We start from the raw sequence: 27,113 nt of genomic DNA, 5'->3' as shown, positions 1-27,113 counted from the left end.
TTTATTTTGAGATCAGTCTTTTTAAGCTTGCAGTGCCACAGTGGCACTGGGTTCCAGAACTAGCTGTGCTGGTCTTGAGAAAATGCCTTCCTGCCCTTCAGATTGTACTGCAGAGATTTTCTTTGCCTTCAGCCCATCTAGATCCATACATGGCCACCCCGCCATACTTTTCTTATATCCAGCATGCTAGAAGCTACTTCCTTTTAGCTATATGGAGAAGAGGCTGCACTCCGCCATGTAGATCTGAACATTCTTTAAGCAACTCAGTTACTTCAGTTTCCTTCTCAAAGTATATGATCTGCAGTTGGAATAAAAAACTATTTAGAAGTGAGAGAAATAGAAAATCAGCCTAGAGACAAATCCAGGTAGAAAAAGATGCTGAAATTATCAATGTTAACTGTCAAATGGATGTACACTACCAGTTCACGCCAATAAGGCCTGACAGTTCATTGGTTTGCATACTGAATACAGGATTTTTCACTAACTCACTGGTAAGTCATCTGTTCCCACCCCATCCCAACACTGGTTGCATTACTGGGATATATAACATGATCAAGAAGGTCTGTAAAGAATTCTGGACAATTAAAGTGGAAGGTAAATATTCCGCCTCTGTCACACAGTTGCATCTCATTGACTTTTCTTAGGCATTTCAGCTCTTTTTTGACTGCACATGCCAATGAACCAATTTCCAGTTCTGCCCACTCAGATGATAGTATATTTTAGCATTTAGAAAGTAAAGAAGCCATTTTCATCAAATGGAGCAGGGAGCAAATATATTACAGCTGCTTAGAAGATGCCCATTATTCTGGTAAAGTGCATGTCCTGCTGCTTAATAGCAAAGCTTTCCTTAGTGACTACAAAGAACACAGAAAAATGCCACACTTTGCTTTTTACCCCCTCTCTCCACAAAAACTAAGAATCAATACACTGTATTTCTAGGTCAAATGTGTGCTAATGGTGGCTGGAATTAAGAAAAGTGTTTTAATATGCTGTTTGTATAAAGAGCTGGCACGGGGCAGGAAGAAATGCTGGACTAGTCTCAGGACAGTCTGCTTCAACTATCCTTCTTAGCCCAGGACTCCTTGAATGGCCTCTGGCAACTTGCCACAAGCCTCATCTGAACAACAGAAAGAAGTTACATTGAACTATTTCATACATCAGTACACCAGTAGTGTAGTAACTTTGGAGATCAAGCAGCTAGCATTTCTATGTTCTTTATTTTCACTGATCAAGAAAGCTTTCTTGGAATACAGACTTAATTTTATCACAATACAACCTTGTTCAAAGCTACCAATTATTCATGTAGCAACTTGCTTAGTGTTTGAGGACAAACCAGATAAATGCCCTGATTTGCCTCCTGTGGCTTACAGTACACCTACATTTAGATTCTGAGATTCTGAATTATACACGATGGCTTGCACAGAGCTCTGTTAATTACAGTGAGATAGGTCTCTTTGATCAGAACCCACCTTCACGCCCATTTCTCACCATTGTTTGACAGACCATTGGGGGAAAGGAAAGCTCTTTGGCAGTGTCACTTCCAGAACAAAACTGGTTTAACCATAAGGTTTTGGGTGAACCCTAAAGTGTCATCCAACATGATGACACCACTTCTGTTTTACAATAGAAATGGTATTGTATATTGGAACTATACCAAATTAATTGTCCCTTGTTTCTGACAGAATTCCAACTGCAATTGCCAAACATAGTTAGTGTGAAGGGCAGCACTTAGAAAATGAGGCTTTAAGTGGTGAAAAAACAGCAGCAGTCAACGAGGAGTTAAAATTTCTCACTAGGCAAACATAACCATGGCTACAGGTGACTCTGATCTTGTTACTGACCAGCAAAAGCTAAGTGGGAGTTACTTTACTGACTGTGGGCTGGAAGGAAGCCAGCCTGATTGAAAATTCAGTCTAAAAGAGGTGTGATCCAGACCGAACTTAGCTGAAACATCCTCTGAGGAGAAACTCCAGTGAGAAATTAGGGCCATTTCGCATGGCTTCAAAGTAGCACAATGGTTGCTAATTGGAAACGCTACTAATTTGCCATAACCCACGACATCGTAGACAATCTGCAACAATCCTGAAACCGACCCGCAAAAAGCGCTTCGTTGTAGCGCTTTCAGGGGAATCCAGAAAAGTGAATTCACCCTCCGGATAGCGATACACTCCTGCAACCAATCTGCAACAATAGCGCTAAAGACCTGTGCGTTACCATTGTTGCGGGTTCTTCAAAGTCCCTCCCCCTGGCTCTCTCCTCCAAACTTCCGGCGAAGCGATCGCCATTTTTTTTTCTCCGAGCGAGCGGGGATAAACGCACCAGCGAGCCTCTTTCTGTTTAGAGGCTTCCCTGGCTTCAGTCCTTCACCTTTAGTCACTAAGCACAAACCACATAAAAGCCCGTTTGCTGAAATAAAGTCCCTTTATTTTTTACACATTAATTTAGCCGAAAATCGGGCCCGTGAGAGGGGGGGGGGATTTTTTTTTTTATCACTCGAGGCAGCGTGCCAACGATCATACAATCAAACGACAGCTCACATTAGGCAGCTGGATGGGTCTCTCCGTTGCAACGAATCTACCTAGATTCGTTGCTATGGGTCTGTTTTTTTAAAAAAAAACCTTTCTTAAAGGGAAAGGGGCTGTTTGGGAGCATGCTAACGGCTGCCCATTGGCTGCTTGACGGCCAGGGGCGGGATGAGCTCGGCAATAGCGCTTCCTTTCTAGCGATTTCTGCCGAGACCGGAAGCCTGTGGGAAACACTAAAAAACGCAACTGATTCCACTACAAAGGCAGGTATGCATAACGACGAATTCCACTATTTTAAATGGCGATTTTTCATTCCGCAAACAATTTGCAACAAAGATCCCCGTGCGAAAAGGCCCTTAGAGTTTTCTATTGAGAGCTAAACCACTCTGTATCTGAACACCTAGAGCCGTTATTTGGCAGTGGCAGTGAGAATTTGGATAACCAGGCAGATACTCCCAAATTAGGCCAAAGTAAAAGATGACTCCTAAGGAAGAACCCAGCCTAGTTAGAAAGAGAAAATCAGCAATGTATTTCTTTGGATATGTGTGTGAGAAGTAGACCTCCAGAAGGTAGTGGACTACTAAAACATAGAATCATAGAATTGGAAGAGACCACCAGGGTCATCTAGTCCAACCACCTGCATGATGCAGGAACTCACAACTTCCTGCCCACCCACAGTGACCCCAATTTCATGCCCAAGTGATCCCCCAAAAACCACCCCCAAAATCCCTTCCTGACCACCCACTCACAGTCTGCCTAAGTTTATGAAATCAGGATTTCTGTCAGATGAATAGCTAGCCTCTGCTTTAAAACTTTTAAAGGAGAACCCACCACCTCCTAAGGAAGCCTGTTTCACACAGGAAATGTTCTAACTCTCAGGAACTTCTTCTCGAATTTCATCCGAAAATTCTTTTGAATTAATTTCAACCCACTGGTTCTGGTCCAACCCTCTGAGGCAACAGAAAACAAATCTGCTCTTCAAGTATTTGAACATGGTTATCATATCACTTCTTATTCGTCTTCTCTCCAGGCTAAACAGACCAAACTCCGTCAAACTTTCCTCATACGACCAGGGGTGTCTTTGAAAAGACATGTAAAGCCCTTTCTGGGCTGAAAAGATCTTGTCACTTTGGTGCATGCCATGATAACATCTAAATTAGATTCTTCCTGAGTGATTCTGAGCTGATCGTTCTTTCTAACCTATCCCCCGGATTGTTATGGGGGTACCATAAAGGGGGATGGGAAACCAGGTGTGCCACCCTGTGTTCGTTTGATAAATGGGTGGGATAAAAATATCCTATAGAAATTAAATCAGTATTCTTCCTGCTAAGAGGCAAAGAAAGCATGCCACAGACTGAGTTTTCTTTTTGTTTTTTAATGGATGCTAGTCAAACCCTAAGTTGTTGTTAAGACTATGGTTTAAACAAGCTATAGCTTATCATGACCACCAATGGGATCCATAACACCTCCATGGAGGCAGGAGCTGGTGAGTTCTTGAATGAGACAGGGAATTGAATGTTTTGTTTTTCTAATTGATTCAGCTATATTAAACATACTATGTTCAAAACTGACATCCAAACCAGCAGACATCTGATTCAGCCCCTAAAAGCAGAGAAATACCAATTTCCCAACATTAAAACACATTTGTAAGAGATTATTCACTTTGATGCTCTCTGCCTGTATGTGTATCTTCACATATGCTACCAAGTACAGGCTGTTCTTCCCACTGCAAAGTTGCAAGAAACTGAATGATGAAACCATTTTTAAAGCACTGGATTCTTCATGAGAACATTATTCAACAAGTAAATAAATAAATCATTGAACAAGTAGATTCAAACTTATTCCAGTAAAACAAGAACAGAATACTTCTTGCGAGGAAGAAGCAATGCTATTTAAAACAACAACAACAAAACATTACTTGTTTTTGCAAGTGGAAAAGTAGCAAGGAAAATTATACCCTCCAAATGCTTCAGATGTCACACAATTACAATGTTAAGACAAACTGGTAACAAACAGCAAGAGATTTTTTAGAAGTCAATCTACACATACCCCCTCATATGCATAACTCAGAATAGATATTTCTTTTGACTTCAGTCATGGTGGATTAGCTTCTGCACACTTTTATTTGTAAGGATGCTTCAGTACAAAGCTATTCACATTAGATAAGAAACATTACACCTGATTTTCCCTTTCTTTGAGCAAAGAGAAACATGCTTGCTGAGCTGAAATTCAAGTTCCTACCAAACTCTTTCTGTAGTCTGGAGGCAGACACATCTAAGAATTTCTAAGACATTAGGAAGCTGAAGCAGGGTCTAACCAAATCCAGTAATTAAAATCTTGATTAAGGCCAAATTGGATGTAAGCACATCCCATGGTTTAAAACCACAGAAGCAAGGGTGTGAACACTTACCAAGAAGCTATACCTGAATGTAAACTGCACGGAGCTTTTATTCCAACCCCAGATCGATTCAGTCCCTGCCCTCTACACAGAATGCGATTTCCGTTTGGATTTGGGGCGATTTAAATTTTCCTTCTACAGCAAGGATTGATCCGGAGTGACCCTACCTTTATTGTGCGATATCTCAGACTGCTTTTAATCCTCAATATCCATTTGGGAAAGAAAGCTCCGTGGTAGAGAACCTCTGATAGGCTACACCTGGTCATGTGACACGCTTGCCTTAAAGGAGAAGCCCCTAATTTCTCTCAACTTCTGTCGGTCCTGGATTTCTCCTCCCTCCTCTGCCTTTTTCGATCCTCTCCCCCTCCCCTCCAAGAAAAGAAAGAGGCTCCTTGCCTGGCTCCTCTCCCCCCACCCTTCAAGAAAAGAAAGAAAGAGGCTTGCCTCCCTCCCCCCCCTTCTGAGCCTCCCTAACCACGTGCAGAAGACTTTCCTGTTTCAATGGGGGGGGGAGAAGAAGACCCGAGTTCAAAGCAATCTGAATTCAACAGGATTGACAATGGAATAAAGAAAGTAAGTGCAGACTCTGCCCTGATTTAGACTGTTGACCCAGCCTACATTGCCCCAATAAAAGCAAACACAGCTAGCCTGAATGGTTAAATTGATTACCTAACCTTTTCCCCTCAGAACTGCAGCATTTTGGAGAAAGCCATATAGAAAACACAAAAACCCAGTCCTAAGAAACACTCATTAACCAAAACATAAAGTATGTACCATGAGGTTCTTAGTAGATGATGAGTCTTGAGCCAACACCCAGCCCAATTTACAAATTACAAGGAACACATGTACAATCTGTGGACTCTTGATTTTTCTTTATACATTCACTGAGTAATTTTCTTGTTATATTCTGTACATGTTCAGTTGAATGTGCTATATAAAAGGGGTTAAGAGAGACTCTTAATTCCTCTTTGGTCAATTACTCCTTGAAATCCAGTAATCCATTTCTTTTCCTCATTTTTAAGAATCTGGAGTCAATTTTTAATCAATTCTGTTTTGATGAAACAGAAATTTTAAGAGAGGAGGACCAAGAAGGATGGTTCTGCAAAATGTCAACATTTCATTGGGTAGATGTTCTTAGACAGGTAATGTCTTCCCAACCCCTCCTATCCTATTAGAGCACCAAACTTTGGTGTGCAGTATAAAACAACAGCAAGGGCTTAAGTTACAAGAGAATATAGTGATTTCTCTTCAAAGAGAAATTTTTAAAAAATCACTCTTTTAAAAGACAAAAATACAGTAAGAACCATAAATGGCCACACCCCAAAAAAAATTTTTTTGGGGGGTCTCTTCAGATAACATCACTAGATATAAGCCTCTCATTTATTCAGGGAACAGTCCCAGTTTAATTTATAAAGTGTACATATTGGCTTTCTCTTACAAACAGAGGGTTGCATATGGAGAAAGTATGTGCATTTACTGTCATGTGAACTAGAGTTTAATTCCTCTATCACTAGGCCAAACTGCGTTTTCCCCCCACCCTTTCCCTCAGATAAGTAGCCTTGGCCAAAAGAATGCCTAGATCTGCTTTTCAAATGTTCCATGTAGATTAGGCAGGAGGGAGGGAGCATTTCTATCATTTGGGATTTTTTTCCTTCTGTGTTCATAAAGAGAAATATATAATTGAAGTTCAGAAACCTAATACTATGGAATATATGCCAGAAATACAAACCACACAGGAGGCACTACCAAAATAAAGTTACTTTTGCTACCGAGGCATTAATTAATTCAAACCACAATAAGAGTGCTGCTTTTGAAATACCTCATGTTATAATAATCAAAACAACATAAAACCATGACCATACACACTGACAAAATGCTGAAGGTTCTGAAGCCTTCTATTGGTGGAATCTCCCCACCCCCGGGCCAATTGCTGCTCTTTCTCAGGATTCCGCACGTTCCCTTCCCCTCGGGCCTGCTGTAAAGGAAGCCTCTAATACCCCTGACTGAGAGGAAAGATGTGTTTCTGAGAGCAATGCAGGGAGTCTGTGGACATGGGTGTGCTTTCCTTTTGAGGGGGGGGGGAGCTTTCCCCTTCTGCCTAACCTGGGAGGACACAGAAAAGTCCCTTCTCACCTAAAATACCACTGTGGCTGTCCTCGTTTGAGAGCAGATGTAGCCAGGCTATGCATGTCTCTTATCCTCAACTCTCTGAACATTTAATGCATACTGCACAAGGTTGCTGTGCAGATGAAACTGGATGCTGTTGTGGGGGGTTCTTTTGCCTTCTTTCACCTGCACAACCCTGTGCAGAAGGTCTCAACTGTTTCATCTCCACAACAACCTGTGCGAGAGGCTTCAGTGTTTTGGCCTTTTTTTGCACAACAACCTGCCTACCTCTAAAGCAGCCATTTTCACCTAGGAAGCTGATCTTTATAGTCTGGAGTTGAGTACTAATTCCAGAAGATCTCTAGGCTCCAACTGGAGGTTGGCTACCCCTGGGGTGGAAATATTCCTTGAGTTTTGAAAATGGGGCCTCTAAAGGGTATAATGCTTATGCAGCAACCCAAACATCCACATAGTGTCAGTGGCCTATTTCAGGTCAAGAAAACATTGCTGAGAGGAGGTAAGGTTGCCAGAGAGGTGTAGGTTCATGTTCTGGAATTCCACATTTCTTAGGTGTGCTTGAACCTGACGTGAGTCAGGACTGTTGTACACAGAGAGACTTCTTCTTAGGGTTGCCAGCTTCCAAGTATGGCACAAAATGCACACCAAACCATAAGCGAGTACCCATTACTTTACATCACGCAATGAGCTTTACTACTAGTGACAGAATACAAGTCATTCAGTGGGAACTTTGTGCTGTGAAGCAATGTATCCTGGGGCAAGGATGAGAATGCATCTCAATATGGATATATGGATACTTAAACTCAGAAACTGGAGCCATTAACAAACCATACTGATCGTCCTAAAACTCAGAAAAATACCCCAAGTTTACAGAAAATCTGAAATCTACAAAAAAATATATTGAGGGATAACCCCCCCCCCAATAATTGAAGCAATGACTGTAGCTTTAAGAAATTAATGCCCTTAGTGGCCATTGCTAAGCAACCACAAAAGAATTGCTATACTTTAAACCTTAGTTTCTGCCAGTAAATGACCTGGAGAAAGAGTAGGAGCCTTTCTAAGACTATTAAGAGATGACTTAGCAAGGCCAGACCTGACAGTACCCACCAGGTGACTTGCTATCATGTGTCTTGCATGACTCACCCTACCCCACTTGATATTGTTGAACAGCACCACCATGAAAGCCAGTGTGCTGTTACGGTCAGAATTTCAGACTAGGATCTGGGAGTCCCAAATTCTGACACGGAAGCTCAATCGATGACCTTGGGCCAGTTACATCTTCTCAGCATAATCTCCCTTATAGATTTGTTGTGAGGATAAATTTGATAAGGGAAAGTGATGTAAGCTTTATTGGTTCCTCATTGTGAAGAAAGATGTGGTATAAATATGGGTTCCAGCAATTGGCAGGAGTCTGAAAGGCAGGTACATGTTAAGGGGTGCCATCAACATGACAGCATTACAGGAAACCTCAAAAGTGATACCACAGAAGTCTAGAAATCCCTGAAAAGATACTTTGTATTTTTTTAAAGAAATCCCCTCTCCAGCCAGCAGAGCTCTGTGTGCAGTGGGAATGCCAGCAGAAGGTATGACAGGAGACCTGGCAACTTATAGCATCAATGCAGAAAATGAATAATAAATATAGCTAAGGATGAGGGCAGATTAAATGTAGGTCAGTTGGGTGAGAAGAAGACAAGAAAGCAGACAACTGTGATGATATGGGAGTTTCCATGTCAAGGGAGAGAAGAAATAGGAAACTGAGGTGCTCTTCAAAAGTCATCTCCAGTTCCTCCTGGACAACTTAATCTAAACCAGGGGTCCCCAACCCCCGGTCCGTGGCTCGGTATCGGGCTGCAAAGGCCATCGTACCGGGCCGCCAGCGGCCGCGCCTGCCTCCCCCCCTGCAGCGAGAGGGGGGGAAAGAGGCCGGCATGGCAGCCGGTGCGGCAGCCTGTGCAGCAGCCGGTGCAGCAGCGACTCTAACACGCACGTGAAGAACTGCCGCGCATGCGCGTTTGTGCCCCCTGGTGGCCAAAACGCGCATGCGCGGCAACTCTGCACATGTGTGTTAGCGCCACCTGGTGGCCAAAACTCGCACGCGCGGCAGTTCCGCGCGTGCACGTTTTTGAGCAACTGCGGCAGCCGGGCCGCTGGCTCTCCCCCATCCCCGGAGGCGGTCCCCGACCAGATGAAGGTTGGGGACCGCTGGCCTAAACCACTGGCTGGCACTGTACGACTCAGCCAGACTTTTCCCAGGGAGCAGCTGCAAAGATAAAATAGGAAGGTAAGAAGGAAGATAGGAAGAAGGTAGAAGGAAAAAGGGAGAGGCTATTGAACAGATAAAGTATTGGGAGAGTAAAGCCTTGTCTTAAAAGACATTTCACTCATTCCAAAAAAGAAAATACTCCCCAAGAAAGGTATTTTTTTTGTTTGTTTTTTTAGGGCTCCTTATTTCCAGAGTAAAATCTGGAAAATCTCATCATGTGACGATCCCTTGTGGGAGTGGCAGGATATACATGCAATAAATAAATAAATACCATTCTTATACTCCATTGACAGTTTCAGAACACCAGCTACCTATTCAAGTAAAATCTAAGCCCATCACCAATGTTACTCAGCTGATATACACCGAGAGCTAAAAAGGAAGACACATAAGACTGATATCCTGTTCCATCTATGGAATTCTGTGGCTGGATTCTGTGCAAATGAGCCTTCAAGACATGATAATGCTGTAAACTGAGACAAATGAGGTCTATGTTAAGACAAAAAGGTCATACAGATGTGTAAAGATGTTAGCCTAAAGATTGCTTCCTGGCATACAGTTTATAACTCTATAACCTAAGCCTGCTAAGTTCAAGCACAAATTAGGAACATCTCAATTCGCTAAAATCCAGAACAGTGACCCTTCTCCCTCTCTTTGGTACTTATGCATCTGTCTGGTTCTTGCTGAATAATTCTCAGTGTCTAAAAATCCAGTTTTCACCTTAATACATAAAAGCAGTCCTCAGAATATAAAAAGTGATGGGAGAAAAATAACTTTTCACAGGTATTGAAAACTTCATGCTGAGCCAAATTAAGAAAAATGTCTAATTAAAAATAATTACAATCTGAACTTAAGTGGGAAAGAAATGGACTATGAAATACGCAGAATAAAAGGTGAACATTGAAACTTGCCTTTGAATCCTGCGGCACATTGACATGAGAAGTGGCCAATTAAATCCAAACAGGTGGCCCCATTTTTGCAGGGTGAACTCAAACATTCATTAGCCTCCACTTCACAGAATGGTCCTTCATAGCCAAGATTGCAGTGGCAGGTATAATCACTTAGATTGCCCATACAAAAGCCATAGTCTGAGCATTGGTTTCCAGTGCAAGGGTCAAAGATGAGCTCACAAAAATTTCCAGAATAACCTGGAGGACACAAACATCTAAAAGACACAAAATGAAAAAAAAAAAAAGATTAGTCACAAATCCTTCTAGTCCTCCAGGTAAATACAGGCAGCAAGATTGTTTGATTAGGGTTGTCTAAAACAGTGTTATCATCCATATTCAAGTCTGCTACCCACTGTTCAACAGTACACCTTCCAGTAAGTTAAATAGCGACCTAATTTAAAAAAAATTACATTAAGTGACATTTGCCATCTTACAACAGGAAAATTGAAGTTTCCTCATAAGTAAGAATGCTTTAGTGATGTGGTGGTTAAGAGGGGTTGACTTTATACTAGAGAATAGTGTTTGATTCACCATTATTCCGCATGCAGCCAGCTGGCTGACCTTGGGTCACAATTCTCTAACAGAACTACTCAGTGTTCTCACAGAGTAGTTCTGTTAAAGTTCTCTTAGCCTCTCCTGCTTCACAGGATGTCTGTTGTGGGGAGAGGAAGGGAAAGGTATTTGTAAGCCACTTTGAGTATAAAAAACAACTTTTCTTCTCTTCTAATTTTCATCACAGCTATACAGGATTCTGTATAGGGGCTTCTAGAAGATGTGAATTAGAATAATAGAGTTGGAAAGGACCTCAGGGTCATCTAGTTCAACCCCCTGCAGAATGCAGGAAACTCACAACTACCTGCCTAGTCACAGTGATCCAAATGTCATGCCCATATGGTGCTCCCCCCCCCCCCAAGATTGGAATCCCTGGCCAGTCTGGCCTGGAAGTAATTTACCGCCTGACCCTCAAAGTGGCAAATGACATTTGCCTGGGCATGCAAGAAAAGGCCACAAGAGGCAAACACTGACACAATTCCTTCTGCCCACCTCTTCACAATCTGCCTAAGTTCACAGAATCAGCATTTCTGTCAGATGGCTATATAGCCTTTGCTTAAAAACTTCCAAAGAAGGAGAACCCACCACCTCCCAAGGAAGCCTGTTCCACTGAGGAACTGCTCTGTCAGTAACTTCTTCAGGATGTTTAGCTGAAAATTCTTTTGAATTAATTTCAACACATTGGTTCTGAGGCAACAGAAAACAACTCCACTCCATCCTCTATATTTTCAAATATTTGAAGATTGCTATTATATCTTAGTTGTCATCTCTCCAGGCTGAACAGATCAATCTCCTTCAACCTTTCTTCATACAACTTGGTCTCCAAATCCCTCACCGTCTTTGTAGCTCTCCTCTGGACATGCTCCAGTTTCTCTACATCTTTCTTCAGTTGTGGTGCCCAAAACTGAACATAGTACTCCAAGTGAAGTCTTACCAGAGTGAAGTAAAACACTACCATCACCTTGCGCAATCTGGACACTGTATTTCTTTTGATACAGCAAAAATTCAATTTGCCTTTTTAGCCACCAAGTCACACTGTTCCCATGTTCAGTGTATGGTCTACTAAGAACCCTAGACTCATATAATGGAGGGTTGCTGTTATATAGAGGAGGATCATTAGAGGGGCATCATATAGAGGAGGATCATTAGATCATTAGTTACCAAAATGTATCATGGCCTCAATTAGCACTCAGCAAAAGAGCTCCGTCTTGCAGGCAGATAGTCCCATCAAGGTCCTTAGCTCTTCCTGGAGCTCATTCTACCAGGTAGGGGCCAGGACCAAGAAGGCCCATCCTGGTTGAGGCCATGTGAGCTTCCCTTGGCCAGGGACCACCAATTTGTTGGTATTTGATGAATGAAGAACTCTCTGATGGTCATAAAAGGGGACAGACTGTCCCTCAGATATGCTGGCCCCAGACAGCAAATGGCCTTAAAAGTCAAAAACAATACCTTGAACTGGATATGTGCCACTTCATCTTCTGTGACCTTTTTGGTCATGTCCAGCAACAAAACTATTTCTGTAGTTTAAACTATAGTAGTTTATCAACAAAAGGGGATTTCAGCCAGTAGCCAAAGGAATTGTCATTACCTTTGTTGTTTGGAGAAGAGGAGTATAAGAAAGCTGTCTTAGGAGTGTCTCTGCTTTTTAGTTGTCTTGTGGTGCTGCCTGTGTTGAGCACCCTAAAGGCAGAGCAGTGTGAATATATTAAACAGACAGCAAGTATTATGATCTGGTGTCTTTCATATGCGCTAATTCATTCCATCGTGTGTGTAATAAACCTCCTTTGTCATGCTTGCCAAATCCCTATTAGAATTTGCATATTGACAATGGTGCTTTTAAATGTTTGGTTTGGTTTCCCAATTGCAAACTAAAGATGAGCATCTGTATATGGGAATCAAATTTCTAAATCCAATAATACTTGCCAAAATCTGGAGGACAGTCCAGCTTGGTATCAAAAACTGAAGACTTGGCTTCCACTTGGAATTCTCATAACACCTGGAAATCTTTCAGCTTAATACAGACGGCCTACTGCCATGCTTTCATTAACTCGGTTAGGCCGTCCATTTTACAATATTGGTTCAATAAAAAGTGCTTTGTTTATCCCCTTGATTGTGGAACATTTACACAGCCAGTCTGTTAAATATAGATCACTGCTTTGTCAAATATGTTTGAACTACTAATTATTTCTTGTATGTAAAACATGACAAGGAGAAAGAATGGTAAACAGTGGGTTCCGTGTACACCACATGTGACTGAATCACTGATGTATGCATTGACTCCCAAGAGGGCATTTTGGACTGGAATAAGATGCGCCATGCCAATGTTGGGCATAAACACAGCTTTATTACCTCCTGACAGGAGAATTGGTGCAGCATGGGAGAAGGAGCCTGATTTAGCAGTCAGTGGATTGCACCAAAACCCATGGAGTCCAGAGGCACCCTGGGGATCCGCACCATTCCCAGCTGGTAGAGCAGATCCCCTTGCCTACTGAAGTCCGCCCTAAGGGAAGCAACCTGTGTGGGGAAGCCACCGGTTGCCCACCTCATTTGGCTGCCCCCAGGCTGCCTGGCAACAAGCCCCTGGCCTCCCAGCCAAGTCAGTTATGCTTGTTTACATGCCTTCTCTTATGGAGGCCCCACACTACAGGGAGTCATATCACACACCAAACTCCCTGCCAACAGACTCCATCCTATGCAAACCCAGAGCTGTGACAAAATATTAACCATGAAACATCCACATAGAGTGGGTGAGAGGGAAGGTCCTCTGCGGCATCCTAGGTGAAATGGCTGGGACCCGTGCACGTGGTGCCTTTATATAGGTAGGGTCCCACCTACTTATTTGAACACTGTGCACATGCGCATGTGCAGTTTGTGCCAAGAATGGGCTGCTGGGGTAGTCATGTCTGCCTCCAGCCAGCCCTCCACAGCATCAACCAGCAGCTGCAATAAGTCTTGGCCACACATGCCATATAATTTAATAGTAGTGCAATAGTCTTGATTCAATCAGTATTTGATCCAAACATACAATAATGCAAATTGTGGCCTTTCAAACCTACTGCTAGAAAGCCATGTTTATTCTATTTAAAGTGACATTCATCTAATGCTCATTAATTCATACTAGAAAATTATCTTGATAATTAAAATTTATCCTCTGTTCATTTACCTGTCAATTTAGCAACATTTTACTTGGCTAAAACCTGCCTCAGCTGAATATGATGAACAAGTCAAGTATTTATTTTTCTCATTATGAGACAGATGGGAGACTGGATTTGGGTCTGGTTTTATGGTTGTCTACCGGCCTAGACCAAAATATTCTGTCCCTTTAATAGAGGCCTAATGTGATGCTATTTACCAGGTAATGTTATTAATCTTCGTGCCATGAAAAGCTGCAACTTTCCTTTTTCACACATTAAGCCTCTAATAAAGGGATAGGACATTTTTCTCCGGGTCTGTTGACAACTATTCAATATGTATACATCCATTTGCCCCACAAAAAAAATATCCAGCTCCATTTATTTACCTGTGACATCCCATAAATCCAGAATGAGCTGGGAATTGGGGGGGATCGGGCTATCTTCTCCCAATCATACAGTGGTCTGAGCATCTTGTTTTAAAGCCAAACATTTACACAAAATGTCTTTTTGAGCTCCAGGGACCATGTTCAGGGTCTCAGAAATCCACCCAGACAGAAATAAGGTCTGAAAAACCATGAATCCCCCCAAAAAAGGGGGGGATGCTTTATCGTTCTGGCATTTCTTCACAGCAACGTGGCAGTGTTGATTTTTATTAAAAATGCATCTGTGTTGAGGCATTACCACATAGCAATGCAGAGGTGCCTTTTTTGAAAAAAAATAATTTCAGGGCTGGGCAGGGAGGAGTTTCAGTCCACGAGATAACTGCTGTGCTGTGATTGGGGGTTGCTGTGATTGACAAGCCAAGGAGCAGAGGGACAAGTTCAGCTTGTTTTCCCTTGCAACCTCATCAGGAGGCAAAAAGCCACAGGGCAGAGGGAAAACGTGGGAGGGATCTCCGCACGCAGAGGGCTGCAAACACGGGATTTTCCAACCCACATTTGCAAGCAGGAAGCCACTCATGTTTTACCCCTCCATGCAGAAATGGTCTCTGTTTACCTCCCAATATGGCCTAAGATTCTTTCTTCTTTTCAATGGGCTCCTCTCTGACCACTGTCTTCCATGTTACTCTCAACAAGGCTTACATTATATTTACTAAGTGCCAGTTGTAATTTATATAAATAGTTCTACCCTGAAAATTTCCATAGCTCTATTCTTTTTAGAGTTATTATGCACGTCATACAAAGCCAGCACACTGGTCATGAGATGAAAACTCCTAGATGTCTTCTATCAATCCCAATCACAAGGAAAACATTAGCATGGCCACTGTCATAAATGGGATCATTGTGTCAAAAGGCAAAAATTAAATCTCTCCTATTTTCATGCAACTTATCACTTGGCATTAATGAAAAAACAGGACATGTACATGTCTATTGAATCCTTACATGAAAAAAGAAAAATTGGCATTAGTATTTTCACATTTTTCTTGTTTCCTAATACTACTCTATAGTCTGGCATCAAGAGTCAATTTGGTGAGCATCTGAAAAAGCCCATGGCCCAACAGAGTGCCAACTATCGTTCAAAGATGATTGGCTCATCGATTTCTTCTAGGAATGGAAAATCCCTTTGCTTGGTTCCCTGCACTATGCAGGGGCCTTTGAGACAATGTCCTTTTTCATGTTGGGAAAGGCATCTGGAGGAATAGAGCAAAACACTTTACTTCTTTTAGTTTTTCCAGCATTGATAGAGCTTAGTTGCAATCCTCTCCTTCCTTCAGGGAAGGGTATGCTTAGTGATGAGGAAAGCATCTTTCCCTGGCCCTCCTTCAAAATCAGAAGCTATTAACACGATAACAGAAGCCAAGGATCAATTCAGTTGTGGTTGGTAAGGTAGCTTGGGGGTTGTATGTTTCTTTACTTCAGAGTGGACAGCTACTAAAAAAGCTTGTAGAAGAACTACATTCAGTTTCAGAGCAATGACACACCCTTCATCACATCAGTGTTATTGTTAATAATCTGCTGGACATTATGTGTGCATTATTTGATACAGGAACCTGTTTGTGTACATATTTCTTAATTTGGTGAAACAGTTGCCTTTTCTGCAAATGGGTTGGGGCATTTGCATGCACATAAATATTTATCAGTTACTACTGACTATGGACTTTACCAGTACAGTAAATTGGCAACCATCTGTGTTTAGGGGGGGGGGGGTTATTGGGGGGAGGGGAATATGCTTCTATCTATGTTAAATATTACTTTGAAGGACACTGAATGATCCTTAACTCCATATAAAAGAAGTATATCTATCAAGTGATTAGATGCCTCTTCTGCTAGAGGAAATAATCATGTTGGTTTCTAATGAACATGACCTTGCGTTAATGTACTAAATCTTTTTTGCAGCAGTGCACTAAGCATACTATTTGAGACACATGGGTTCATTTATTTAACTTTGCTACAAGGTTAAACTTAAAATGGCTATTCTAAAAAAAGAATTAAGGGTTTTCTTTAAATTTCTGTTTTGATGTGATACATCTCTCCAATTTATTTCTTTACAATGCCCTGGCTTCCTTCCCTCATAAGGGCCACCAAGCTTTCTAACTAATTAAAACATACTTAATAAAGACTAATCTTAAAAGCTATTAGAATCAAATAAAACATATTGTTAAAATAATTTAAACCAAAATACATACAAAGACATAAAAACAACAATGGAAACATAGGGCAGGTGGGAATGATCACTAAAGGAACACAACATTAAACAAAAAAGTCTTCATTCACTGGCAGAACATGGCAACATAAGGGGACACATAAGTATCCCTGAGGAGAGGGTTCCAGTCTTGATGCCACAGTAAAGAAGGTTCTCTCCCACGTTGTCATCTGCCTAACCTCTGAGTGTGGGATCACTGTCCTTCAGGTATGTTGTAGTGAATATGGCCTTTACACCTCAGTCGATATCCTGGTTGCAGCATTGTATGGTGGTGGAAAGTGCCATCAAGTCATAGCTGACTTATGGAAGCTCCATATGGTTTGCAAGACAAGAGAGGTTCAGAGGTAGTTTGCCATTGTCTACCTCTGCATCACCACCCTGGTATTCTTTGGAGATCTCCCATCCAAATACTATCCATGGTTGGTCCTGCTTAGCTTCCAAGATCTGATGATATCATACTAGGCTGACCTATCTCAGGCAAGATTGTATAACAACTGAAGTTCCTGAGAACTTTTCAAAGGCACGTCAATGGGGAGTATTACACTTATTAATAGGCAATGAAGATAAAGTATTGGACTGAAGAAACATGGGTTCAAATCCCCCCTCAGTCATGTAGTACACTCAGTTACTCTGCCATTATCAGCCTAACCTCACTCACTGGCTTGTTCTACGTAGTATCACACTATATGCACTTTGTATAAATCAGGCTTTTTCGAACAGGTTTCTTGATGGGTGGGAGTTGGGTGGGAAACACATGGGGTTTCTTGATGGCCCTGGAAGGGTTTCTCAAATGGGTGGGAGTTAGTTAATTTTTTAAAATACATATTTTAAAATATATTAAACATTTATTGGGTTACATGACCATATATGATCATGTTGACCTACCTGCCTCCATAAATGGCCAATGATGGGCCTGGGAAGGGAAGAGGCCCCAAGAGAGCATGTACAGTGCTATGCTTCCCAACCATATTCTGTACAATTGTGCCACTTCTGGGGTTTCTTGAAGCCTGAAGAATGTTTCATGAGTTTTTCAACAGTAAAAAAGTTGAGAAAGGCTGGTAGAGACTGACTCAGAAAACCTTTATTGGCATACACAATCACAATCCAAGGAAACAAAATGGATTAGACAAGACTACATTCCTGCACTAGCAAACATAAGTAATTTATTTGGAACATGCTTCCAAGGTAGGCTGGCATAAATAGTGAGATAGAAATAATGTTTCTTTCTATAATATGTCAACACTGTTTCTGGATTTGGCTTAGTTCAATGGAGGTGCCATGGGAAGTCATTAGCACTAAAAGAAATCCCTCCTCCCAATCTCCTACATAAATTCTCTCATGATAATATATAGATATGCAAATATTCTGAAAATATTTTATATTGATTTGACAATAGTGGTCACCTTGATTTGACAGGTAACAGCCACTGTTTGACAGTAACTGACAGATAAAAAGCAAAAATAGTGAACATTGTGCAATACCTGGCATGTAGCATCAGTTTGGCTATGTTTTAGAGCTGACATCTCATAAATGTCAAAATATGACTGCATCCAATCTATATATTAACACTGAAGCTGGCTAAATCTGGTGACTGGTCTGTTAATAGGCAAAACATATCTTTCTACAGACCTGAAAATGGCCCAAGGTTTCCAGCAAAATGTGAAGTCTGAAAAACAAAACACCCCAAAATTGACCTTTTAAAAAGTAAAAATGATAAAAAGGAGAACTTTAAGCAACAGATTACCTCAGTGGCTGTTGGTAGGCACCAACAGCATTCCAAGCTTGGTTATGTCAATAAAAGGCAGGAAGATAGGGCAGGCTCTTTCCAGGCCTACCTTGGCCTCTGAGTGAGGACTCATTTGGGCCAGGCCTGACTAAAGTTGCCAGCTTGAAGCTGGGAATTTTTTTGAAATTTTGTGATAGAATCTGAGGAAGGCAGGATTTGGGGAGGAGAGAGGCCTCAGTGATATAATGCAATAGAGTAAGGTGACCAGATTGTCCCACTTTTGGAGGGACATCTGGGGGCAACTGGCAAATTATACTTACGTTGCAAGTAAAAATATATATATTACAATACTATTTTTGCATTCTATGAAAATTTTTGTTGCTCTATATAGACCAAATGTTTAGTCAAGAACCACCCCCCCCCCCGTCAATGGTGTCCCGCTTTACCAATGTTAAAATCTGGTCACCTTACAATAGAATCCACCTTCCAAAACTAGCATTTCCTCCAGGGGAATAGATCTCTGTTATCTGAAGTTCAGCTGTAATTATGGGAGATCTCTAATTGCCAGTTGGAGGCTGACAACCCAAGGGCTGGAAGCAACCTCCAGGTAATTTAATACAAGACATCTAGGCCTGGTTACTTACTACTGTTCAACACAGCCACCATGTGAAAACTAGAGTTAGAGCTTCAGAGGAGGGTCTAGAAAACCCAGGTTCAAATTCCCATATTGTTGTGGAAGCTCATGACTGGTCACATACTTTCAGCCTACTCTACATCATAGTGCTGTTATGTGACTAAAAAGGATGGGAGCAGGGATGAATAATGTAAGCTGCTTTGGTTCTCATTTTGGAGAAAGTTGGTATAAAAATGAAGTAAATAAATAATATAGCTGAAGATGGAAGATAAATCAAGGGTAGGCTGGTGAATGGCTGAGAAGAACAGAAGCAAATAAAGGAAGAAAGATATGGGGGTTGCCCGTGGGAGGAAAAGTGGAACTAGCATGAGGAGAGGCACACAAGGGAACGTTGGGCACCCCCCTCAGGTCCTTGAGAGTTTCCTGCCATGCAGGTGGGCCTGACCCAGTGGCTGGCAGCACACATTTTCTAGGCAGAGGATGCTGGGGGGGGGGGGGGGACAGGATAAGACCAGATAGAAGAGCAAAGGTAAGCTGGCTATTGGGTGGGTAAGAGCTAGGGTTGTTAACCCAAGGTTAGGAAACTCCTGGAGATTTGGAGATGAAGTCAGGGGTCTATGGAGTGAGGAGTGGAGGGATCTTAGAAGAATCTAACATCATAAAGTCCACAGTTCAAAAAATTTTCCCTAGGAGAACTGGGGGTACCAAATTATAAGCAGAGGCTGGTGATTATAAAGAATCAGCTTCCCCAGAGAACATGATGCTAAGGTTGCTTCCCTCTCCAAACCTCACTCTTCCAAGGTTCCACCTCCAAACCTCCAGGAATTTCCCAATTTGCAACTGGCAACTCTAAGGGGAACAGACCTCTGTAATTGGGGAATCTTTTGTGATTCCAAGGGTCATTCCGCACCCGATATAGTAAAATGCTCTCCTTATTCAGACACCATATTTTTGGCATTTTTCACATTGCCAACATCCAAGCAGCAAACAGCTAGCTACATCCTCCATTTTAAAGTGCTAGCTGGGGAATTGCATTAAGTTGATTCCCCAGCCTAAAAAGTGTGAGCCACAGAAGAGCAACCAGCAAGCTACACACTAAGGAAATGTGTGGAGGCGAAGAAGCATTATCTGTACCTCCAATTCCTGCCCTCACATCCGCCTCCCCCTTCCTTCTCCTGGAGATGTTTTTTTTTTAAGCAAACTGTGTGGAGCAAGGAATAGGCTATCAATCATGCAGGCGAAGCAAAAAAACCACACACACACCCTTTCTCCCCAGCTAAAACACAAAGCATGCCTCTCTAACCTCCCCCCCCAATCAGGAATAAGATTAATTTTTAAAAGATTCAAGGCTCATGATTCCATAAGGAATGGCATTATAAAAATGAATAGATGCATTGTGAATAGATGCATAGCTGGCTTTGCGGGCCCTTTAAAACTTTTTGAAAGATGATTGGCTGACTGGCTTGATTGACAGGCAGAAGAGAGTCACATGTAAAGTGCATTGGTCTCTTCGCCATTTCAAGCAGGTATGCGGAGTGCAAGAAGCATGAAAATGTGGCAGACGAAAGTGGCATAACACTATTTTTTTACAATATGTGGAAATGCCCCAAGAGATCTCCAAATGGGCAACCCTAGAAAGGAAAGGGAAGCAGGAAAAGAGAGGCCTCTGGCAAACCCTTGCAGATTTCCGTGTGTGCTAGGTGTTGTCAAGTTGCTTCTCATTTATGATGACTTTATGAATCAATGGACTCTAAAAGGTTCTATCCTTAGAATTCCACATGTGTATTCCTAATTACGTTTGCTGAGCTAGAGCTGTAAGGTCCCACAGAGTATTCCAGGGGGCAGGGCTGAAATATCACTGGCCCTGAAATATCCCTGGCCAGTTTTATCACTCTGGGGTCAGGGACCTTAAGCAGATTTAAACTGTCTCATCTTAACATTCTTTTTTTTTTTCTTTTTTTTTGGGGGGGAGCTGTAGGGGAGAAGGGAAGATATACCTGATAGAGTAATGGTTTCACTCAGTATGGTGTAATTTATGTTCAAAATAAGTGATTTTGCTCCAGCATGCAGCTACATGTTCTTTCTACATGAATTGCTGCCCCAATATTGGTATAAGGAAAGTGTGGCGAAATGTACGGCTCATCCAGTCATCCTGGATACCAAACTCATTAATGAGGAGAGGATGCACCTCTGTACTCTTTCACTGTGATAACCAGAATCTCTCTCTCTCTAAGATATATTTTATGTGAACTGAAGAAAAGCTAATTTTTGAGAGAGTAGGATAAAAGGATATTAAACTGCATGGGACCATGTATTACCACTAAAAATGGTACATCTACTGCATACAGGGCATTATCAGTGGTAGCATCTCATCTTTGAAATATCCTAACCCTTGAGGCTTACCTGGCACCTACTTTAAGTTTTTTTTTTAAGGCATCAGGCTAAAACATATATTTTACGAAGGGTTTTTAATTAGAAGTTCAGTTTGTAAAAGTTTCTAGGGGTTTATCATCAGTTTATAAAAGGTTATCTCTGTTTTATGGATAGCCACACACACACAGCCTTTATTGGCTTAAAACTAGGTTGAGAACAGAGAAAACAAAGATAATCATCAGTAGTTTTTGATTTAAGAACCGTAGAAAAAATTATGACTAGCTTTTATACTACCAAAATCTAATGTCTTATGTTTTTAATGGTTTTGTTTATAATGGCGTGTGGTTTATGCAATGGTTTTTAGTAAAAATCAGAACTGGCAGCACAGAAATATTGTAAACAAACAAGGAAACAAATGAACTAACAAATATTTTTTTTCTGAAGAACTATATATTTAAGCCTAACTAAAATGTCAAATTAGAGAAGGGCTCACACAAAATACATTCTGCCAGTTATTTAAGTCCCACCAAGCTTTCCTTAAATCAGTGGCTAGATAACTATTCACTTTAATGGGACTGCAATTCAACATGTACTCACAACATGAACACTCTGTGTATTTATGATGAAACTATCATTCAGCTTCTAAACAACAGAGATTCATAAACTTTATCTATAGTCTATCTTATTTACAAGTACTGCTTGCAGCAGTGGGAAATGTATAATAAAATAAAGCAAAATTACACCCCTCTAAGACTCTTGAATTTGGCCAAACTATATGTGTGATTCCTGTCCTTGGGCCATGCCAATGCCATTTTTAAATAATTTAAGCATGTTGCAGAAATCCCTTCCGCATGGAAAGCTAAGGTGCTGTTGTCCCTCCCTGCACCTTTTCAAGGGCAAAAACTGCCACAGGGGGCGTGGCCATTTTAGCAACTGAAAGTCATTAGGTGGGACAAGAAGAAGAAGAGTTGGTTCTTATATGCCGCTTTTCCCTACCTGAAGGAGGCTCAAAGCAGCTTACAGTCTCCTTCCCTTTCCTCTCCCCACAACAGACACCCTGTGGGGTGGGTGAGGCTGAGAGAGCCCTGATATTACTGCTTGGTCAGAACAGTTTTATCAGTGCCATGGCGAGCCCAAGGTCACCCAGCTGGTTGTATGTGGGGGAGTGCAGAATTGAACTGAGCATGCCAGATTACAAATCTGCACTCCTAACCACTACACCAAACTGGCTCTCAGTACCTCAGTCAACCATGCTCTGGACCTGATCTGGATCAGGTCCTCAAAGCATTTGAAAATCACTGTAAAATGATGTTGTCTGTGGGCCATAACTAGGGATTCCAATTTCCAGGTAGGACCTGGGGATCTCCTGGAATTACGGGTCATCTCCAAACTAAAGAAATCAGTTCCCTTGGAGAAAATGCATGCTTTGGAGGGGGGACCCCATAGCATTATGCAACACTGAGATCCCTCCCTGCTGTAAATTCCACTCACTCCAGCCCCACATCCAAAGCTTCCAGGTATTTCCTAACCCAGAGCTGGCAATCCTAGTCAGATCTGTGAGACATTTCCGCATCTCATTTGGCCCCTCAATGGACTTTGAAGTGTATAACTCTATTTGAGATCATGGCAGTCTAGAAACTAGATGCGGAGGTGAGAGGCAGGAATTTCTCAATCCTGCCGCCACCAATGGCAGGTAAGAGCATTTTGAGGCTTTTGGGGAGGAATCTGGAACCTAATCTTATTCTTGGTGATGTCAGCCGGAGAATGAAAGATCTTGGGTTTACTCACTCTTATAATTTCCATTTGGGGTGAGAAACAGCCTTGCCAGGCCTAATTTCAAATTGAGACTACAGTAAAATGGGACATAATAATTACTGCATAAAGGAAAGAGCACTCGTGCTAAATTTAATTGATGCTAAACATAATTGATGCAATTACTTTAATCAAAATCAAGATTAAGGAAGAATTTATAAGTGACATAGCACATTGAGGAAAGCTACTTCCAATATGTAATTTGACTGAAATTTTCGAGAACTGGTTTTACATACTTTTGGGAATATAACCCTTAGTTTCATTTAAAGATAAATTTGAGGAGAAATGTTAGTGTTTTCTTCAATCAAATGTTTTGAAAGTAATATAATTTTCACTGAAATGAATTTCAACAGGTCTGCACTTTTCTGCTGCTTGAACCTTATCCCTGAACATGCTAACAAGGAAATCAGAGTCCAGTAGCACCTTTAAGACCAACAAAAATTTATTCAGGGCATGAGCTTTTAGCGTGCAAGCACTCTTCCTCAGACTAACAAGGATTCATCAAGTCCCCCTTCCTGCAGGGGACATTGAAACCAGCTGTCACTACCTCTGTGCTATTGCCTACCGACTGACATGTTTACATATTCTTGTATGTACAAATTTACATGTACCGGATGTAAAAATAATTACAGAAATAAACAGAGGCTTGTCAGTTTTTAAAATATGATGGTTGAAGGTAAAAAACAAGAACAATAATAGTACAGCCTGCAGGCATAGCAAGATGGAAAACAAAAGACGAAAAGCTGCCAGAGAAGCCTGCTCTGAAAACCCGCCCCTGATCAAAGTATAAACTAAAAACTGAGTGGCTGTACATAGTTACAGTGAATCACTTTACAGATTTTATAGCTTTCAGAGCTACTAGTAGCTATTAGCAGTGATTTTACCTCCAGTTTTCTCGATAGAAACTGGAAAGAGAAAATAAGTAGCAGAGAAACAACAGAAAATAATAGTTTGCTTGCTTGCAATTTTATCTCCCAGAAACTGTTAGAATAGTAGCTTTCCGTGGTGTTACATGTAAGGGATTCAGCAGGGTGCAGGGGGAGACGTGTAACAGATTCATTACTGCATTGCACCTTTTCTGGCATGCATCAGTAAGTGGGTCAAAATCACAGCTTGGATTACATTGCTAACACATTTGGCAGACTTTGTGTGAACATAGCTAACTGATGTTTACTTGTCAGGAAGCAAGCCGCTTTATTTTAAGTATGGATCACCAGAAGGATAAATAAAAGCACCTTATGCCCATGTCCAGAAACTGGTACGAGCACTGTGTGTGTGATGGTAAAATGTCATAATTGTTCATCTCATACACTATTAAACTCTAATTCATTTCTTCACACTTTGTGGGTTCCATAGCAATTGACAGCTCCTCATCACAGAGCTCATCAGCATCCCCATGAGAAGGAAGTTGAGTTTTTCACTGAGAACCTAACCAATGATTGCAGCATGCCCTTATATTTGTGGGATAGTGTTGTTAGCTTTTTCCTACAATGACGACAGCCTTTACAATCTTCCCTTGAATATTCCATCAAGTATCCCCCCCCCCCACTCACACACAGACAGACACAGAGAGCAAATCACAGTCACTTCCTAAATACCCAGGTGCGAAGATCTGATCTGCAGCAACAAGACTCCTTCCCCTGATACTCAGTGTGGGTCTCCTTACAACACTGGAGCTCTCCTGTGGTTGGGCAACTACACACTGACTCAAAGCTCAATACTGACCATGTTTGTGCATTGATGATGATGATGTTATCCGTTCAGTCGTGTCCGACCTTCGGCAATTCTATAGGAAAGTTTTCTCCATTTGTCTTTGCCAATGACCGCTTCTTTCAGTTGGTTCATGGTCATCCCTGTATCGGCTTTGATCGTGTTGAGCCAGCAGAACCTTTGGCGACCACATTTCCTTTTGCCACTGACCATGCTGAGCATTAATGATTTTTCTATCGAGTTTGATTGCATGATGTGTCCAAAGTAAGTGAGCTTTAGCCGCAATATCTTGCTTTCTAATGACATAGTTGGTTTGCTCCTCTCTAAAACTATTGTGTTGGCAACTTTGGCTGTCCATGATATTCGCAGCATTCAACTCCAACACCATAATTCGAAAGCATCTAGTCTGTGCATTGTCTTCTACAGAATATATGTCAACAGATGAGCCAAGAGATGCATCAGCATTTCCTTTCCCCAGATGACTGGCTTAGAGTTCAGTGATACTACCCTATGAGATTTTTCTCACCAATCCTCCTTGGGCTAGTCTGTCATAAGGAGTTGGTTTAGGATAATTTCTCTTTACATTAAAGGTGCTTCAGTTTGTTTGCCATTAACCCTAGGCTCCTTCAATAACCTATGTCCACAAGAAGGGATCTCAACTTTCCTCTCCACACATGTACAGAATAAGGAAAGGACTGCAATCGACCAGAGACAAATATAACTTCTTTAATACCTTTATAGCATTTCAAAACAAGATGCTAGGAATTATTTATTTATAAAAGTATTTGGAAGATGTGGAGGACAACCAACAATGCAGTTACCCCAGGCTAAGTAATTGATTTCACTATGGTTGCCAACTCTAGCTCGGGACATTCTTGGAGATTTGAGGAGAGTACATGGAAAGGGGAGAGTATGAGGAGGGAGAGAAATGAAGTAGGGGGAAGGAGAAGAACTCAGTTTTTTCCTAGATTGTATGATATACTATGCCAGCTTCCCAAACTACCAAACTACTGCCAACAGCTTACTAGTGGAGTCCCACAGGGAGTGGTCCTCTCTCCTATCCTATTCAACATCTTCACGTGCCCTCTTGCACAACTGGTACGGAGGTTCCGGCTGGGTTGTCATCAATATGCAGATAACACCCAGCTCTTCCTCCTGATGGATGGCCACCCTGACTCTCCCCCAGAAATATTAGCCAGCCGCCTGGAAGCAGTGATGAGATGGCTCAAGCAGTGTAATCTGAAGCTCAATCCTTGAAAGACGGAAGTCCTGTGGCTGGGTAGGAAGGGTCCATGGGAGGAAGCGTGTCTGCCCTCCCTGGATGGTGTGCAGCTCTCAACGGCTCACTCTGCCAGGAACCTGAGCATGATCCTGGATGCTTCCCTCACAATGGAAGTCCAGGGCACATCAGTATTTTACCACATCTGCCAAGCCAAGCTACTAGCTCCCGACCTGGCCCTACCTGGCAAAAGAGAGGTCTTCCTCCAGGCATTTGATTGAGACCAGGTTACCAGCAACATCTACAGGACCCCTGCTCCCTCCCTCCCAGAAATCCACCTATGCATTCTGCTCTGGACCTGTTTGCATCATTATACTCTGTTACCTCTGTTACAGTTTAATGTTGTTGTTGTTGCTGTTGTTATAAAGCTAAGTTCCATGTACTGTTTTCTGAGTTTTATGTAAACTGCCCTGAGCCTCAGGGGAGGGAGGTATATAAACAAAGAAACAAACAAACAAACAAATAAATTTCTTCTATGGGAACTGATCTCTGCAGTCTGAACTCCAGACCCCACCTGGATGTTGCTAAGCTTACAGTGGACTGGAACTGGAATAACTTGGTACAGGATTTTGATGATACACAGAGCAAAAAATATTATAAAAGTGCTTATTTCCTAAGAATCTTTTTGGGAACTAGCTCTTTCAGAGTCTTTTACATGAAAATGGCAAACTGGCTATGACCAAAAACATTCTGTCTCTTTCTGAATGACAGGAAAAATTGCATTCATTTCTGTTTCAGTGATAGCCACAGATGGCGAGGCACATTTGTAATTAATATCAAGCAAAATAATCACATGACAACTTCATACTCTCCACCCCACCCCCCAAATCACACAATGCAGCAATTTATTAATATAGATATATAGAACCAGAGGCTGCAGAAAAAAATGGGAGCTGCTGGAGAGGGTCCTGTTTTTTCCATCCCTGCCATGAAGCCCAATAATAAACCCGTCTAACTGGGCTGCTCTGAAGATAAAACAGAGAGAGGAGATAT

At 41.8% G+C, this 27,113-nt stretch overlaps 1 protein-coding gene across 1 annotated transcript in view; it reads right to left on the bottom strand.

Moving 5' to 3' along the window:
• Positions 1-27,113, bottom strand: part of LOC143825613 (protein eyes shut homolog) — a 392,680-nt gene that overhangs the window by 120,207 nt on the left and 245,360 nt on the right. The window contains exon 11 of the mRNA XM_077313795.1: positions 10,219-10,472. Coding sequence (XP_077169910.1) covers positions 10,219-10,472 — 254 coding nt within the window. The remainder of the gene's footprint in view (positions 1-10,218; positions 10,473-27,113) is intronic.

This window comes from Paroedura picta, chromosome 1 (genome assembly GCF_049243985.1).
Source record: "Paroedura picta isolate Pp20150507F chromosome 1, Ppicta_v3.0, whole genome shotgun sequence".
In the NCBI taxonomy this organism is placed as follows: domain Eukaryota; kingdom Metazoa; phylum Chordata; class Lepidosauria; order Squamata; family Gekkonidae; genus Paroedura; species Paroedura picta.
The sequence above is the reverse complement of the archived record's forward strand: the minus strand, read 5'-3'. Positions and strand labels throughout refer to the sequence as shown.